Source organism: Emydura macquarii, unplaced genomic scaffold, assembly GCF_026122565.2.
Source record: "Emydura macquarii macquarii isolate MOO-44397 ecotype Brisbane River unplaced genomic scaffold, CSIRO-AGI_Emac_v2 contig_1253, whole genome shotgun sequence".
NCBI classification, from domain to species: domain Eukaryota; kingdom Metazoa; phylum Chordata; order Testudines; family Chelidae; genus Emydura; species Emydura macquarii.
Genome location: NW_027131390.1, coordinates 10907109 through 10924782, shown reverse-complemented (window position 1 = coordinate 10924782; position 17674 = coordinate 10907109). Strand labels below are relative to the sequence as shown.

The window sequence follows — 17674 nt, the reverse complement described above, 5'->3', positions numbered from 1 at the left end:
GGTGGTGCAGCTCTGCACTTCCCCCCGATATACACCTGTACCAATCAAGCACAATCTGGTCCTTCACTATGTATAAAGGAGAAAGAAGCCCAACCTGCAATGTTTGGACTTTCCCAGAATCTGTCCAGGTGTGGGACAGTCTCCACTGCACCCATTTACTTTTTGCTGAATCACACAAGGCTATAATTTACCAACTCAGCATGCCGAGGGGAAGCAGGAAGTGACAAACAGGTGTTGTCTTCTTAAAACTTCTATAAAAAGAGTTAGATACAATGAGGATCGTGGATACCCACCAATAAAGCCGTATGGACGTGAAAGATATGCTGCCTGGAATAATTCACTCTCTATTATGCAATATGGAGCACTTCCATGAAAAGGTTTTGGTTTTTAAGTGATTTTTAAGCTTGATATTGAACAACCAGGAAGAACATATTTTCACCAGTACTGCGTTCCTTACCTGTGCAAAACTCCCAGTGACCCCATGATAGGAGTTATGACACACAAAGATTTCAGAACTAGGCTACAGGACAGTTTACCTCTTCCCCGTATGTTTACAAACAGATGACTGTGAATAGGCTTTTGTTTTTCTACAGACAACAAGGAATACGATGCCTATCTCTCTTACACCAAAGTGGATCCAGATGCATTAGACTGTGATAATAACGAAGAGGAGCAGTTTGCACTTGAAATACTGCCAGATGTTCTGGAAAAACACTATGGATATAAACTCTTCATTCCGGATAGAGACCTGATCCCTAGTGGGAGTAAGTACTTCTGAACTTTGGGCTTAATCCTGTCTGATGCTATTGGGAAGGCACGGGCTGCATGTGAAGTACTGTCCAGGGATAGTTAGTGTTCCTTCTCTTTGCAAGGCTGCTCTCAGACCCTTAGAGTTTCCTAAATACAGCAAGGTGTGATCTCCATCTTAGGGTCTGATCTTGCACCTGTGAAGTCCATGGGAATTTTGCCATTCACTTCAGTGGAAGCAGGATCGGAGCCTTCCAAAGGGGAGTTCTACAGAACTGTAAAAAAGGAGTTCTCAAACTTTTTTTTGCTGGGGACCCCTTTGAAAATATTTCAAGATATGATGACCCTCACCCCAAAAAAGTGATGAACCCCCCCCCATCATACCACCTTTACTTCTGCTCTGCTGCAGGAGATGGCACTGCCTTCAGAGCATCCAGTCAGCAGCCATTGTTCTCTGGCCACCCAGCTCTGAAGGGCTCTGGCTGTCAGCCATGCTCAGGGTTCTACCAGGGCTGCTATCAGAGGCTGCTAGGAAGGGTAATCTGTACACTGCCATTCCTATTTTATCACTCAAAATGGGATTCTCTCCAGAATTCTCATTCAGGCAATGACTTATTTGTCCACAACAACCTTACAAATAAAACATTTCCTATTGTCTTTTTTTTTCTTCTGATTTTACAGTGAGCAAATATTAGAATTACTTTAGTTTCCAAGTTAACGTCATCAGTCGAGCCATTTTTAAACTAGAGTTTTGTCCAAGTGCTGCATTTGTAAATGTAATTTGTATTGTGTAAGTAATCCTAATTTTTTCAACGAGATGTGTCCTGTTCAGTTATCTGATTCTGTTGCCCATTTCTAGTTAATGAAATGCAGTTGTCCATTTCAGATCAATTTCACTGCAGTGTCCAACTATTCTGCTGCATATACTGATGTCTGTAACCACACTGACACGCTGTGGTTTTTCCTGATTGGTTGCAGGACAAGTAAAAAAAATCCATTGTAATGTGCATAATGTTCATGGATTCTTCATGCACCGTTTGTTCGCATTTATGCCATGTGGTTTTGCCAAATAGTTGAGATGTTCATGTGAGAAACATGCATTTGAATATTAATTTAATTTGCGATGTCTGTATTCAGTTAGCGTCCATTAGATAAGAGGAATATGCGCCTCTGTGTATGTGTTAATGTAAAACAAATATCAACAGAGAACCAAACTATGTTCGCTCCTATGTGGATGTACAGAAAGCCCTGCCTCATACTGAGGCAGTTATAATTGGCTACTTTAGCAACCAGCCAGCAAAGGAACCCAATAACATTGCCCCACTACCGCCAACCTTCAATGCACAACCCAAAAATGTGGGCATCTTACCCCTTCATCCAAGTATATGGATGAGTTGGAGACAGATGCACTAGTCAGAGTGGGCATTGCCTTTTTGTTACGCAAGGGGCAAATGCTTCCCTGGTGTTTCTGAAGACATTATAGCAGTCCCTGCACTTGCAGCCTCTAAACTATGGCTACTTACCCCGTCCCCACCGCAGCACTCCTTTACCTCTACAAGCTGGCAGCGAGGGTCCAATCTTACACCACTGAAAAGCATTGCAGAATTGGGGTCTCAGCTTTGGGTCCCTGTCAGCACCAGCGTCTAGCACTGATTCTAAGCAGGAGTTAGAAAAGTCAAAACATTCCCTCCTCTCCATCAAAGAAACTGTTACATGGATTTGAAAGGGTTAAATGCCTCGGCAAGGTTCTCTTCTTTCCTGGCTCAAGGTGCAAACCAGGAGGGTGTACTCCTTCCCGTCTGAGAAACGATTACATGAACAGTTGAGATATTGCTAATAGAAAACACAGATCTATTTGCCTTAAAAACCCCAGTGGGCTTGATGACTAGCAGGGATTATTGTAAATAACTGTGTTTCAGATACAGTCCATACAGCAGTGGTTTTTAATGCAGTATTAGTACAAAGTGAATTAGAGAGAGTTTGCATGTATCCTTTTCATGATAAACATATTGAAGGTGAAGATCTATCTGTCAGGAGTCTGTTTCTCCCAGCTGCTGCAATTTTATTTTTGACGACCTGTCATTCAGACACTCAACAAATATTCATCATCATCTTGGGTATTTAGTTAATGTCTCCTGGAATGCTCATTTTATGAACATTCACAGACGTAACATCTCTTTTCTCCTCTCCATCCTTTCTGCTTCAGCATTATGAAAGGGCTTGATTCTTTCGTATAGAACTTTGAGAATGCTTAATCAAACTTAATGACGACAATGCAGAATGAAATATGTGCTTGAAATTAGTTTGATTTGTGTGCCTGGGATTTGGGGGGGGGGAAAGGAACTGTATTTCTAGAAGGAAAATTGGACTAGTTGAAAAATGTTCAGGCACACAAACATACATGCACCTGCATCTTTGTATGGAACATACCTACATGGATGTTCTATTTAATATTGATATTACATTAAACAGGGCTAGCTATAGTAGATTAAAAACAGAACAAGCAGAACAGACTTGCATAGGCGCTCCAGAGGAGTAAACACGCAATTCATTTTTTTAACGAATCTCTCAAAAGAACAGTTCTGTCAGACTCCTTGGCACAGATTCCTTCAGGGGGAAAAAAGGATTTATTTTTCTAGCGAAATGCTTTCATGTACTGTATTTTATCATCTCATAGTGGAAATGGCACTCAATATACTGCAGCACTTTCCCACAAGATGTTCTGGAGTGTTTCCTCATATATCTTTCCTTGTGTATTTAAGATTATAAGATTCCGATACTGTAGTCAATAGTGTATCCTTTGGAAGGCTGGTTGTTTCAGATAATCTCTGCAATTGTGAACTGCTGCCACCGGAGGGTGTCCATTATTGCTCTTGCTTCTTTGGGCTGGGAAGTATTCAAGTCTAGATTTGTTCAGTAGGTGGTTTATTTTGTCTCAGGATGTTACTGAAGAAACTGAAAAGCTTACCTCAGTACAATCAAAGGGCAAGTTTGATTATGGCTTAATCCAGTTGATTCTTAGCTAGCCGTTGGAGAAAAAAATGTAATAGTCTCTCTACAAGGAGGTCTTTAAGAACAGGTTGGACAAACATGTCAGGGTTGGTCTAGGTGCACTTGGTCCTGCCTCAGTCCAGGGGGCTGGGCTAGGTGATCTCTCCAGCCCTATAATTCTATGATACTGTCTTTATATGCAGGATGTAGAGCCAGATGTGCAAGCTACTCAGGGGGAGTGAAAAGTCAAAACATTCCCTCCTCTCCATCAAAGAAACTGTTACATGGATTTGAAAGGGTTAAATGCCTCGGCAAGGTTCTCTTCCAGCCTCAGAGCCCAGCAGAGAATTCCCCTGTTGGAGAGGGAACTTCCTGCTGGCACATCTGTGCCGTATTCAAGCCCTGCACTTCCACCCTTGCTCTTGATTCAGGGAGCGTGCTGGGGACGGGAGGGACCATATGGGTGGAGCATATGTGGCAGCTGTCACTGTTATGCGGGTTCAAAAGGCATCTTCCATTTTGGAAGGCGGGGAGCTGGCCTCCAGAGGCCAGGTCAGACCAAGACAGATTGCTGCTTACAGCAGGCTCTGCTGTCTGTGTTACATGATGCTTGAATAAAACCATCATCCTCGCAAAACACAAGTGATCTGTATCCTTACAGAGAGAAACACAGGGACGGAAGAGGCTGGATGGAGTCAGCTATGCCAATCCTCCCCTGGCATGGGGACCATTCAGGACCCTACAGCAGTGACATAACTTATTGCTGCATGGCAGCAGTTCTAAATGGCATTGGCACGGGGGCTGGCCCTCAGAATTAGGGAGTTGGAAATGGATTCCTGACACTGTCCGATGCACTGCGGGGAAGCATGTGGCCAATAGAGTCTATTATATATGAACACACAGAAAAAAAGGGATGGGAAAGGATATACACAGCATAGGGTGGAGGTGTGCAAGGTATTGTGTAGCAGTAGGACCTAATTTAACATTATAAACAACGATTCTTTCTTTTTTCTTACTACATATATCTTTGGTCTCATCCAAAATTATTTTCTTTCTTCCCACAAAGCAGCAATAGTGATGACCACTTTGGGAAGACAAAAGTGACTGCTTAGATACCGTTCGGCTTTGGTTCCTAAAGGGTAATTGAACATGCCGGTTATATAACACGACTGCAATCACTTTAAAAAAAAAACTGTGGTAGTTGTCTATTAGTGGTCCTGAGTTATAATTTCTTCCATCCTATTATTTTTACAAGCCTGCTCCTCCAGCCAGCCAGACCAGCAAACTTGTGAGATTTCTAACCTAGTTTAGTGGACCTGAGAGGTTTGAATAGTTTGGATGCACTTTGGGTAAACCACTAAAACGCTGAGTGCTTCTCTGACCCTGTTGAGATTTATCCATGGATAATACATCTACAGAGAGAGACAGATACATTTTCACTCTGTAAGCTGGCCCAGACCATGTCATACTCAGGAAAACATTCTCCTCCCCATGTGGCTGCCTCTGACTTTATCCTCTTTGAGAGAGTCAAGGCTGTCAGGCTGTGGTTTTACCACCAGCAGCACGAATCCTTCAGGGCATCGCTCTGCCGCTCTCTTAGTGTGTGTCCTTGATCTCAGCAGGAGGGGTAAGACATCCAGTGTCCATTCCACCCGTGCATAGAGTATACAAACCTGGCAATGAGAAAAGCAACGACGATGGAACCATTAATATCCCTTTGGTTTCAAATGAGACACAGGATGGTGGCAAGACGTAAGGAAAGCACACTAGGAAAAGCCTGCCATGGATATGCCCAGTATCCAATATTACACTTCTGGCCTTCTAGGGTAGGTCTACACTGCAATTAAGTACCCGTGGCTGGCCTGTGCCAGCTGACTCCGGCTTGCGGGGCTGTTTTATTGCAGTGTTAGACGTTGGGGCTCAGCCGCAGCCCAAGCTCTAGGACCATCCCACCTCGCAGGGTCCTAGAGCCTGGGCTCCCAGACCAAGCCCAAACAAGTAGACAAACCCTTAGCCTGAGCCCGCTGGCACAGGCTAACTGCGGGTTTTGAATTACAGTTCTCATGTCCTGCTGGGGATTTCCAGGCTGTATAGTGAATTCCAAACGTCTTGGTTCCTGTTTTACAAATAAATGACATAAATTATGGTTGGTGTTTTCAAAGGAGCCTAAGTGAATTAGGTGCCCAAATACCATTGACAGTCAATTGAAATTGGATCGCTACCGCCTTAGGTTCCTTTCAAAATCCCAGCCTGGCCTGTGTGGTGGTAAGTTCCCCATACAGCACCAGACCTTTTAGCAAATCCACCAGAACAGAATCACGGAGGAATTACAATTGCAAGTTAAAGAAAAAGCAGAAAAACCCCCCGAAACAGTTATATCTCAACTAAATGTTTCTGATGAAATGCAAATTCAGAATAACCGAGTATACTCTGGATCACTGGATGTACTGGGGTCTGGTCTAAGATGTTGACAGGCAATAGCCAAACCTTTCAGAGTCCTGGCAAACTGAAGAGGACTCAAATGTTAAATTCACTTGACAATGTACACAATGTGTGTGTGGCTAGCAGATGTAGTGAGTTTGTTGCCTAGTGTTTCCATGGCTAAAGACCCAGATTCAAATCCTAGCTTAAGTCACAGGTGACGATGAACTTGGTGGAATCTTCCCAGTGCCATAAGCCTTCACAAAATCACTGTGCTGTTTGATACACTGTTTAAGAAATACCCAGGAGTTGGATTGCAGGCCAGCCTTCCCTGCCGTCAAGAAAATCCATTCTGTGCCAAATGCGCAGTGAGGGTGGTTATTTTCGGAGTGTCAGCGGCAGCATGGGTAAATGTGATTGTACATTCCAATTCCTACAGCTGCTGGTGATTTCTCTGTTCAAACAAAATACACATAATGGCCAACCTGCTACGTAGTATTTTCTTTCTTGCCCTCAACTTCTTCTGGAGTTCAACTGAATCCTGCTAGGTATCGTTTGTTGCATAGGAACCTCTTGGCATACATTGTTCATCACCTTATTGTCAGTCTGTTTGCGTGTGAGAGTCTCTGGATCTCCCTCCAATCCCAGCATGTGGTTAGTGCAGCTCATTCAACATCTAAAACAAACCACAATTAGATCCTTGTATTTGTAATGTGGGCCTCATAATTCTTCATTGCTTTAAAATTAAATCCCTGGTTACGACATGTTAACGGTGTCTGGTGACTGCATTTGCTGTCAGATGATCTGTTGTCATTGTGATGACAGTGAAGCAGTGATTCTATAGTGAAGCAGACAGACATATTTGTACATGGGTCTAAAAGTGCTTAATCCATGTAGCATCTTGGCAATACCATGACATTTTGGACATCATGCAAGTAAGCTATCATTAGAACTGGTCAAAACTTGACGTTCCTATTCTGTAGGAAAGTCCAACATTTTGAACTTTGTTTTCATTCTGCATTGGAACCAATTCAGCAAATTGAATTCCAAAAAAAAAAAAAGCAAATTGAAAAGCAAAAAAATCTGAAATTCCCCACTAAATGAGATTTTATAAACAAATTCATTATAGGCCAATCAATACCTTCTGTTTCAATAGAATCAAAACGTTTCATTCCAATTTTGACTTGTTTATAGTATAATTTATAACATATTGAACACATTACTAAAGAAGTCATTTCAAAATGAAAACTCAAAATGTTCCATTCCTCCTTAGCAAAATGCTTCGTTACAAATTTTTTAATTACAGTTTATTGAAATTGACCCATTTCTGCAGAAAGTTTTGATTTTGATGAAACGACATTTTCTAATGGAAAAATGTTCTTATGGAAAATTTTCCACCAGCTCTAGCTATCATATGGATGCAATAAAAGCACAAAATCCTGACGTTTTTGTTCAATGTTTTACTCAGCCCTTACTCTGAACACAGTCACTGCCTGACAAAAGGCTAAGTAACTGAACAAAGACCTCAGGAGTTGGACCTGAATGTTCAGTGGGATAAGTTCTATGACCTAGAAAACTTCATGTATATCTAGTTGCTTGTAAATCAAATTACCCAGAGAGGGGCTCCAACTTCATCCTAACCTGATGAAGCTGAATAATAGCACAGATGACACGGAAGAACTCTACAGCCATTGCATTATACAAGTAGGGGTAATGTAGGATATTAAACGTTGGCTACTGTATATTGCAAAGAGGAAGCTGATGTTGATGGAATTATAATTATCATAGAGGAAGAAAAAATTCAGCTTTCACTTCTGCGGTGCTGGATTGGTTACAATTCAAGATCAGCCTGGACCAGAATGTAGGAACATACCTCAATGCCTTTCTCTCCCCATCCCACACCAAAACTATAGAAATGTCTTGATCTGTATCTGAACTTCATAACGCTGGTCCTACCTCTGTGGCAGGCTGGACTGGAACCCTGGATACTGATGCCCTCAAATGCTAGGGAAGTTCATATCCAAATCCAGACTGTGGATCCAATCTTCACAGCTCAGACCCTGCTCTAATTGCTGCGCAAATTAATTTGTTGATCCCGTTCACAGTAGACATTTGTCCACATCAGTCGGTGTAATTACCACACAGTTTGACACAATTTGAACAAAAGATCCAGGGCTGTAGTAACTGGCCAACCTGCCTCCCGCTTGTCCTCTTAACCATTTAATACAATCCCTTGAGATGTCAAAAACACACAATCTCAAATCTGTCGAAAACGGGATGAACTGGTGACATTTCATCCAGATTGTAGAGAGGAGTCTTGGGGCATGGACACTGAGCTGTACCTGGCTCTGCCAATCTTTGCAGCCTTCGTTAAAGAATTTCATCTGACTGCTCCAAATCTACTGTTTATCCCATGTGAAAGGAGAGAATATATCTCTGCCCTCACCCTACCCTTCCACTAGATGTTATTGCCCTGTTAATTCCCATGTCCTTTTCCCCGAGGTTTGTGCTGGACCACTGAAAATGGCAGGCCCCATGCTTTCCCCAAATGTCTGGCCTAACATTAAACAGGGTAGCCAGACAAGTTTTCTGAAGATAACTATTAGGAATAGGGCTCCCAAAACACACATGATTTGGGAGCATCTTCCTGCCTGATAGAACTCTGACCACGTACCAGGGAGGATCTATTAGCCCTTTTAATTCACATGTAGAGTGACAAAAGGGAAGCAGCTCATTGAAACCAACACAGCTGAATGATAGCAAACCGAGAGCTGTAGGTTAAGGTAGCAGGTCTAATGTAATGGGGGATTTCCCCTCCGGCTTGTCTTATTTTATTTCATTTTTGTTCTAGCACCAATTAGCAAAGCCATTTTATAAAATGGAACTAATAAATACATTAGTAGAGATGGGCACCGTATAAGGCAATGTTGGCTTTGGTATTTGAACTTTACTATTTCTTTTAGTGTCTGAGGTGAGAGACGAAAAACCCGTATGTAATAATACAACATTCAGAATACATACATAAGTGTTGCTGTATTTACCTTCCATTGTGTTCCTCTTTGCTTGTCTGTGTCACTTCCCAGTCAAGGTCTGACACAGATGCTACATGGGAAATAACACAACTTTCACTGTGAGACTTGATGCTCTCCCTACCCTTTTTGTGATAGCGCTTGCTCTTTTCTTTTTCTACAAAGGGGAGTTCCAATTCTGCAAACCAAACTCCCGGGGAGAGTTTTGCCTGAGTGCGGAATGAAGGATTGGGCCAGGAGACTGTGTATTCTTTTCACCTTCTTTAACTAGCTTATCTCCCACTAAAGAAAAAATCCCGTGTCTCTTTAATTGTGTACGGTTTGTGTACGGTTTCTCATCCTCGTCTACAGTATGGTACCCATCAGCCAAAACAGGAGATAAAATGGACCGTTTTGTGTTGCCTGAATCAAACTCATAAGTAAAACTTACAAGATGCCTTTTGCTTATTTTGATCAATGTTAATCACGTCTTCTTTTTTATTTTGTATGTTTGTTTTTTGTTTGGTTTGGGTTTTTTGGGTCCATCCCCATGCTCCCTCACTGCCTTTTGAGAATCTTTAAGGTCACAAAATGCTGTTGATCATAGCAGGTTCAATTGAACGAGACGGTGAGAAGAATTTCCCCTTTGAACCTCACAACCTCCACTCCCAATACCACTCAGGTTTGGCCAATTCCTCAGCTGCTGTAAATCCGCATCACTCTGAAGAAAATGCGGCTACACTCATTTACACCAGCTGAAGAATAGTTTTGCCGCTCCAAGAAATACAGTTTCACCGAAGTCGTTTTCTGTTGCTTATGACATTTGCAGAACTTTGAGATTATTTTTTCCTTCCAACGGGTGGTAAAATTGGCAGGGGAGAAGTCCACTGCTTACATTTCATGTCTGAAATGTTTTCTCGGAGCTCTGCTTCGCAGATGGCGTAAGAGAAACAACAGAACATTGTGCGGCTGTTGCAAGAGAATCCCAGCCCGCCTGTTTCACCACAAGCAGGGGCATTACAGAGAGGGCAACAATGTTTGCTTTGTTTTCATGCATGTTTTCCAAATCACAAGGCAGCCTAAAAAAATCAACATGGTAGGACTTATCCTGCGTTAGGCTCCAGTCTCTGTCCACCACTACATGGGGGGCTGGATTCTGGCCATAACTTGACAACAGAAAATTCTCCAGGCAAAAGAGATCTTCCTGGTGGTGTGAAGCTGGTGTGCCAGCTCCTGTACCACCCACCCAGCCTTGCCCTACATGGTGTGGGCTAGGGTAGGGCTACGCTGATCCTCACTGGCATGAAGTCATTTAGGATCATAGCAAAGTGACATAAGTCAGGACAGCTCCAAGGTTTCCTGAACTCATGCAGGAATCTATCTGGCACAGACACAGGGAGTCATAACCAGCTCTCCCAATGGCCCCGGCCACCTCCCCGTCCTGCACAGAGAGGAGCACAGGTGAAGCAGATAACTGAGCCCTCGGTAAACTGGATTTGAAAAACCCCATAAGCGTCAAAAGGTATTCAGTAAAGGCTAAGGGTCCCATCCTTTAAGGTAGTGAGAAGCCTCTAATTCGAAAGCAAAAGGAGGTTCAGGCACTCTCAGGATTAGGCCACAGATCTGGTCCCATGGAAGACAAAGGCAAAAGTCCCATTAATTTCAGTGGGACAAAGATTTGATCCATTTGCCTTGCATAGCAGAAAGGCTGAACTAGATATATTTGAGATATTCCACTGTGCTGCTAGCAGAGCTTCCAGTTCCTCACAAGTTGCCATCTCTTTCCTTCCTTTCAATCCCTTCTCTTGGGCAAAAGAAAGGCATGTTTTCAAACACTCATTTCCTACTAAGTTTCCTGGTAGTCACGGGCTGGAAGCCTGGAACTGTATGTACTGCTCTGAAGATATTGGGAAGATGTATATTTATGGGCCGTGCTGTTTCAAAACCTGTTTGCCTTTCCTTTGGGATGCATAGAAGGGTGACTCTAGTTGTGTGCAAGCTACTGTTCTCAACTTGATTCCCACTGCACCAAAGGAGTAAAGACCTGTTGTGTGCAGCTCCTGTGTCTTAAATCTTCATTTGTTCACTGATCAGGTCTGTTTGTGACCCAGCTGCAAACTTGAGGTTTGAAAAAGGACTTTGAAGGTAACATTGTAAGGGCTAATTCCAGTCATCTGTAGAAAGAGCGCTAAATGTTGCCATGTCCACCAATTAAACTGCACCCAGCAAAATAAAGGAGAAACGCAGAGGGGGTGAAGAGCTCACATGGGGAAACCAGAGTGTCTTTTCCCCCTGAGCACCTCTTCAGCTATAGAGGATATAAGAGCTAAGTCTGGTGAGTTTTCAATTGAATTGATATGATATTAGATTTATTATTTCAATTAACGATATCACCACAATTTCTTTTAAAAAGATAAGTGGAAAGGATTAATTGATTGATTGATTGAGTAACATACATGCATAGTACCTTCATAGCACTGAACTGGATATGTGGGATTTTCTGGTAGTGACTGAACAATATTGTGTCCTGTGGAATAAAAATAGTCATGTACACATCCTTATGCTGAATCTCTTGAAGGAGGAATGAAAAATGTATCAGGAAAGATGCATGATGGTTTGTTGTTTTACTGTATCTTGCAGATCCAACCTCTAATGATGAAGCTTCCCACCTAACTTCTTTCTTTTTGGGAGCAGAAAGAAAGGAAGAAAATGAAGAGTCTGAGCTGTTGATACATTGGGATAATCTCTTTCCATTGTATTGAACATTTCTACCTTTCCTAAAGTTTTGTTTCACCAGTTCTGCTGATAACTTTCCCATTGCTGCTGATTTTTTCCCCAATTTCAATGCTGAATTTTCACTTCAATAAGTCATCATTTCAGATAGAGCAATGTTTTTTCCTTAGAAAATATCAATTTACGTATATGCTGCATGAGTAAACAATCAGAAAACTTTAACTGAAAAGATTGTTGCATAAACAGTTGTACTGTATGTGTATGTCTTGACATTTTTGTTTGTCTGTAGGGGGTATAAAAATTTGCTTTTTTTCATATGTGAAGTAATTTTTTCTTGCTGCTAAGTGGTGAAATAAAACGCTGGTAAAGGCAGATTTTATGCTAAATATACCCTCCGTCTCCTGAAAGGAAGATATTTTTGAATGTTTGTTGGCTTATTTTGTAGCTATGCATTTGATGGGAAGTGGTGTTAATAAGTATGCTGCAGCATTAGGCCTGGAACTATAAAAATAAGTATGACAGTGAAAAAGGTTGTTGAACAATGAAGTGTATTGTAACCATTCTTCCTGCTAGAGGTCAGTATGTGTAAGGCAGATCTTGCTGAGTAAAGACCTGTTGTGTGCAGCTCCTGTGTCTTAAGTCTTCATTTGTAACACATGCTTTCGCTCCTTTCCCCGACTGTGTGCTTTTGAGTAGCATAATTGCGAAAGACACTTTACTTTTACTTCATATTAAACAAAGTGTTACCACCAAAATGAGATGTAACCAAAGCCCTTTTTTTTCTGTTCTCAATAGCTTTATCACTGATTCAATGCCCATTGAAATCACTGAAAGGCTTTCCATCATTTTGAATGGGTTTTGGATCAGGACCTCTGTAAATAGACATAAAGAGGTCCATGTTAGATTACTTTAATTGGCCTCTCTCCCGCCATTCTCCTTTGGGCATATCAAACACACAAACAAGATCCAACCTCCAGAATGTATCCTGGGGTGATAAATGGATATGGTGAAACAGGAAGAAGGTGTACAGCAGCTCTACTCGCACCAATACCTTGCAATGATTAGATACATAAATATCACAGAATATACATTTTCTTTGTTAAGTGGTGCCTCAAAAAATAAACACTTTTGAGTAATTCTACATTTGCTTACGTTTTCCATTTGTTTGGGGAGGGATCCCCCTATCATCTAATGAAGATTCTGTTAATGATCTTGTGTCCGTCGAAGCCTAGATTTGCAATACAAACACAGATCATTGCACCTCCAAGATTGGTATCCTGTCTTTGTGGTCAATATGTGTAGAAGAAGGCAAAAGCTGCCCATGCCACACCTTTCTAGTAATACAATTGGTACATGTGGTGATGAAGGATTCATTCCCAAGCACCTGATAGCTGCAGTCCATACGCCCCAGAGCACCCTCACATTTTTCCGTTCTTTACACCTTGAAGCATAAGTGCTGATTACCTTAACTTGCATCCCAAGGAATTTTAGTAATGGCCATAGCATGTGTTGTGAATTTTATACATCACATGAAAGTTCAATTGATCCAGAACTACAACTTTTCAGTAAATGAAAAACCAATATTGTCATGTGTAAGTCACTGAAATGCAGCTGAACAGTGAGGAATTTAAATCGATCTTAGCTATACTATGATTAATATGAGGAAACCATTAGAAGCTAGACTTTTTTTTAAAGAGTTTTCTAAATTTTTTGTAAATATAGATATGTTGTACATTAATGTCCGCTCATATTTCTATTGTAAAGCTCCATTAAATGGTGCGGGATCAGACCCTTAGTGAACTGTGGTATTTCAGTATACTTAATTGCAAGTCTAATGTTTTAACACAATCGACTTCTTTATTTTATTCTTTCTCTCTTTCTGTAATTTGTAGCATACGTTGAAGATCTCACAAGATGTGTTGAGCAAAGCAGAAGACTCATTATCGTGCTAACTCCAGACTATGTTCTCAGGAGAGGATGGAGTATTTTTGAGATGGAAAACAGACTCCATAACATGCTAGTCAGTGGAGAAATCAAAGTTATTTTGATTGAGTGTACTGAATTAAAAGGGAAAGTGAATTACCATGAAGTGGAATCTTTAAAGCACACCATCAAACTTCTCTCAGTCGTCAAGTGGAAAGGACCAGGAAGCAGCAAACTGAATTCTAAGTTTTGGAAGCGCTTAATCTATGAAATGCCAGCAAAGAAAAGAGAGGTTTTATCTCGGTGCCAAGTCCTGGACTCTGCAGAACAGGGACTTTTTGGAGACCTCCAAACTGTTCCCTCTATTGCTATGACAGGCGCCTCTGCCACTTTGGTAGCACCTCAAGCAGATTTAGCCGATTACCATCCGACAGATTCCATGCCAATGAGACATTACTGCAGAGGGTATGAGTATGACATGTCAGCTGCAACCTTGCCAATAGCTTCCATAAGTAATCACCACACGTATTGTAACATACCCTTGACACTACTCAATGGACAGCTACCTCTTAATAATACCATGAAGGACCCCCAAGAATTTCACAGGAACAACCCATTGCTACCTTTATCATCACGGGAGCTTAGCTTCACAAGTGATATTTGGTAGTGAAGAAGAGAACATGTTTGAGCTGCTTTCTGAGCACCATGGAGACACATTTTAAAAAACATTAAGTCAATGCCACGGGGTGCTGAAACACATTTCAAGCAGAGGCACATTTACTCACTTTTGTACCTGAACTTTTTTGTTTACATTTCCAAATTATTGACAATGGAGACCTTCTTTTGTAGTTCAATATGTAGTTCATATCTTTTCATGTACAGTTTTATTGATTCTTTAAAAGGGGGGAGGGGGAATGTACCCTCTGCGTTTAACAAATGTTTTACAATCTGGTATGGATGGAAGTTCAATACTGTATCAGATCTCCTACACCCATCTCTATGTAACAATATTTCAGCTATTTACACAGAAAATATAAACTTTAGTACAGATTGCAAATTCCAAGCTTAAAATGCTATAAAAGAAAATGTCTTTGTACAGCACACTGGATGAGCCAGTCCCAAAAGGAAATAGTCGGAAGCAGTTCCCATAAGGTTGTCACAAATACATTTTAGAAGATGACCAGATGAAACAACAATGTGGATGAAGAGCTAGTAGCTTTATCAATAAAGTGCACAGAAGCTGCGGAGTAAATCAACTGCTCACATTAGCATCCATTCATTTTGTTATTGAGGCATATCTTCTTTCTAGTTGATGGTTAGTGAAGTGTTTTTATTAACAGATTCTTAGAATGTTGTCAGATATTTAGGATGATTTCAAACAACTTTTCTGTGGTTTATTAGACTATTTCACAAATTTTACAGATTTTTAAATGGCATTTTTTAAAACAAACTTCATTGTCTGTTAACAAATTCACGATTTCTTAGCTCTCCTGACCTATTGTAAGATTTGTACTAATGGCCATGTCATTTTACGTATTTTTTTCCAAAATTAAAACAGTTGCAATTTAAAGGTTATTGAGAATATTAGCAATAGAAAACAATGAATACAGCAATAGTCAGAGATGAAGTGCTAAATTATTCAAGATTACTACTAATATGACTTCAATTGCAGCGATAATCATCTGAAATGTAGTTATGAAACAGACAATATGCTGTCTCTATAGCTACCTGTCAATTTATATATCTTTTCCTATGGCTCAAGCAGAAGTATTTCTTTTCTCAGTGCTTCTAGCGATACACTATGTAGAATGGGATGCCTAAGCACCTCGTAAAGTCAGATCCTGCATCTCTTACTCATGTGAGTAGTTTATCTGTCAAATGAGAATAATGCTACTTATCCTTCCTGGTAAGCATTTTGAGCTCTATGGAAGGAAATCATTCTCCAAATCCTAAGTACCATTGATTAATTAAGGAGTCTCATGGAAACCATGAAGATTGGGAAGGACTAATCACATGATTTAGGGTTATAGAACTGGGCCCATGGAGACCACAGCATTTGAAGAAAATGTTCTGAATACCAGAGGCAGGAAGCAAGTCGACAGTTCTTAGTGAGGCGAAATTCCCATTGACTTTAGTGAGAGCATATCCAACATGAGAGTTTTGCCTCCATAAGGTCTGCAAGATCAAATGCAGAAATATTTTTATGGAAGGCAACGTTGCCCACATTTCAATATCTTTTTTTAGTGTTGCTGTGTTTTGATTGCATAAGTTAAAGTTTGCACTCTGCATACAGCTGCCTGTAGTTCAATCAGTAACCAAGGTACAGTAAATTCTCACATTTTGCAAGTGTTTCTTAAATCGTACGTGCAGTAAAATTAAAGTGAATACCAACTCAAGATGAAAATAATTAAGTATTTGCCCAAAGGTCATAAGAATGAACTCAAATGTGCAATAATCCATAAACATTCTGTATTTTTCCATTGCTTCTTTCACAATATTTATCAACTTTCTCTTGCACCCCTTCATATTAGCTATGAAATGTAATATTTTCATTCTGTTCTTAATCATACAAGTTTTTTGTTTTTCTAGACATATACATGCCTTTGACACTAACATTAAACATGGAAACCTAGAAATGATAGTAATTTATTACAAATGTGGAACTATAACTTACTGTTTTGTAAAGTTAAGTTCAACATACGTAGGTATTTAATATAAATATTTTTCTATTGAGAAAGAAGGTGATTTTACCTCTATTATAAATACATGTATTTAAAAAATGAAATTTACAAAGTTTGCACTGTTTTATAAGTGTTACAGATTGTGTTTACACTGGTTATGTTCTTTAATGCAAAGTGTAACTTAAAAAAAACTAAAAGAAAATTCTGCATGAAGAGAGTTGCATATGTTTAAGTGAAAAGCTGTACTTTATTTTCACATTATTCTAAAATCTTCTTAATTCACATAGTGTGTGTTAGTGAGATTTTTAAACCTACTAGTTCTGTATTGAGCATGCAAACTCTGCAAACATATGCAGATCTATCTGCTTCTTTTATTTACAATGATTAAACATGGTATCAATTTCAGTTGGTTGGCCACAATATCTCAGAACAGTAGATACTCAACAGCAAAATGCATACACATTTGCATTCGGGTAACATGAAAAGAACAGTTTTTCTGTAACTTTTTAGAACACGTGGTATGTCTATGTATCTATATATTTTAGCATTAGATGACAAATCACAATCTGGATTTATCTGAGTTTTAAAATTGTGTATCACATACTGCTACAATATATACATAACTTGGAACCTACTATATCCCTCTGCTTCCAGTATGGAAAAGGTGAATAGCTGTTGCAAGGGATACCATTCATTTCAATTCATATTACGAAGAAATTACATGGTGGAATTCTAGTTTTTCCTTAACTAGGAAATTAAGATTCTGGATAAATTTTGTGAAAAGGTAGAATTTAGAGGTAAGTTGGACCTGAGTGGTGCATAGACAATTTGCTGCACCACTGTACCTGGGGTGAATTTAACCTAAAGGGCCCTATCAAACTCACATTAAAGTCAATGACAGTCTCTCTATTGACTTGAGTGAGAAATGGATTGGGGCCAAAGTGGCTTTTGCCCTAATACGTTCCAACATATCCATGAAAACGTCATTACCTGGAATAAGGAATTGCACATAACACATGGGTTAGCTTTACTTTCCTTAGAAAAACAATAGATTTGTTCTATGTGCTTAGGGAAAGAGTTTTTGGCTGACTGAAAATAATTAGCAGTGCAAAATGGCAATGAAGAGATGGGAAATTAAAAAGGAAGGAGGGAAAAAGCAGCAAACTGAAT

The 17674-nt window shown here is 40.2% G+C and overlaps 1 protein-coding gene across 1 annotated transcript in view; it reads left to right on the top strand.

The window, feature by feature from the left end:
• The window catches only part of IL1RAPL2 (interleukin 1 receptor accessory protein like 2), a 513137-nt gene extending 497799 nt beyond the window's left edge, over positions 1–15338 (top strand). Inside the window, exons 10-11 of the mRNA XM_067548147.1 lie at positions 594–764; positions 13793–15338. Of these exons, the coding sequence (XP_067404248.1) occupies positions 594–764; positions 13793–14490 (869 nt within the window). The 3' untranslated portion in view covers positions 14491–15338. The remainder of the gene's footprint in view (positions 1–593; positions 765–13792) is intronic.
• Positions 15339–17674: the final 2336 nt, after the last annotated feature.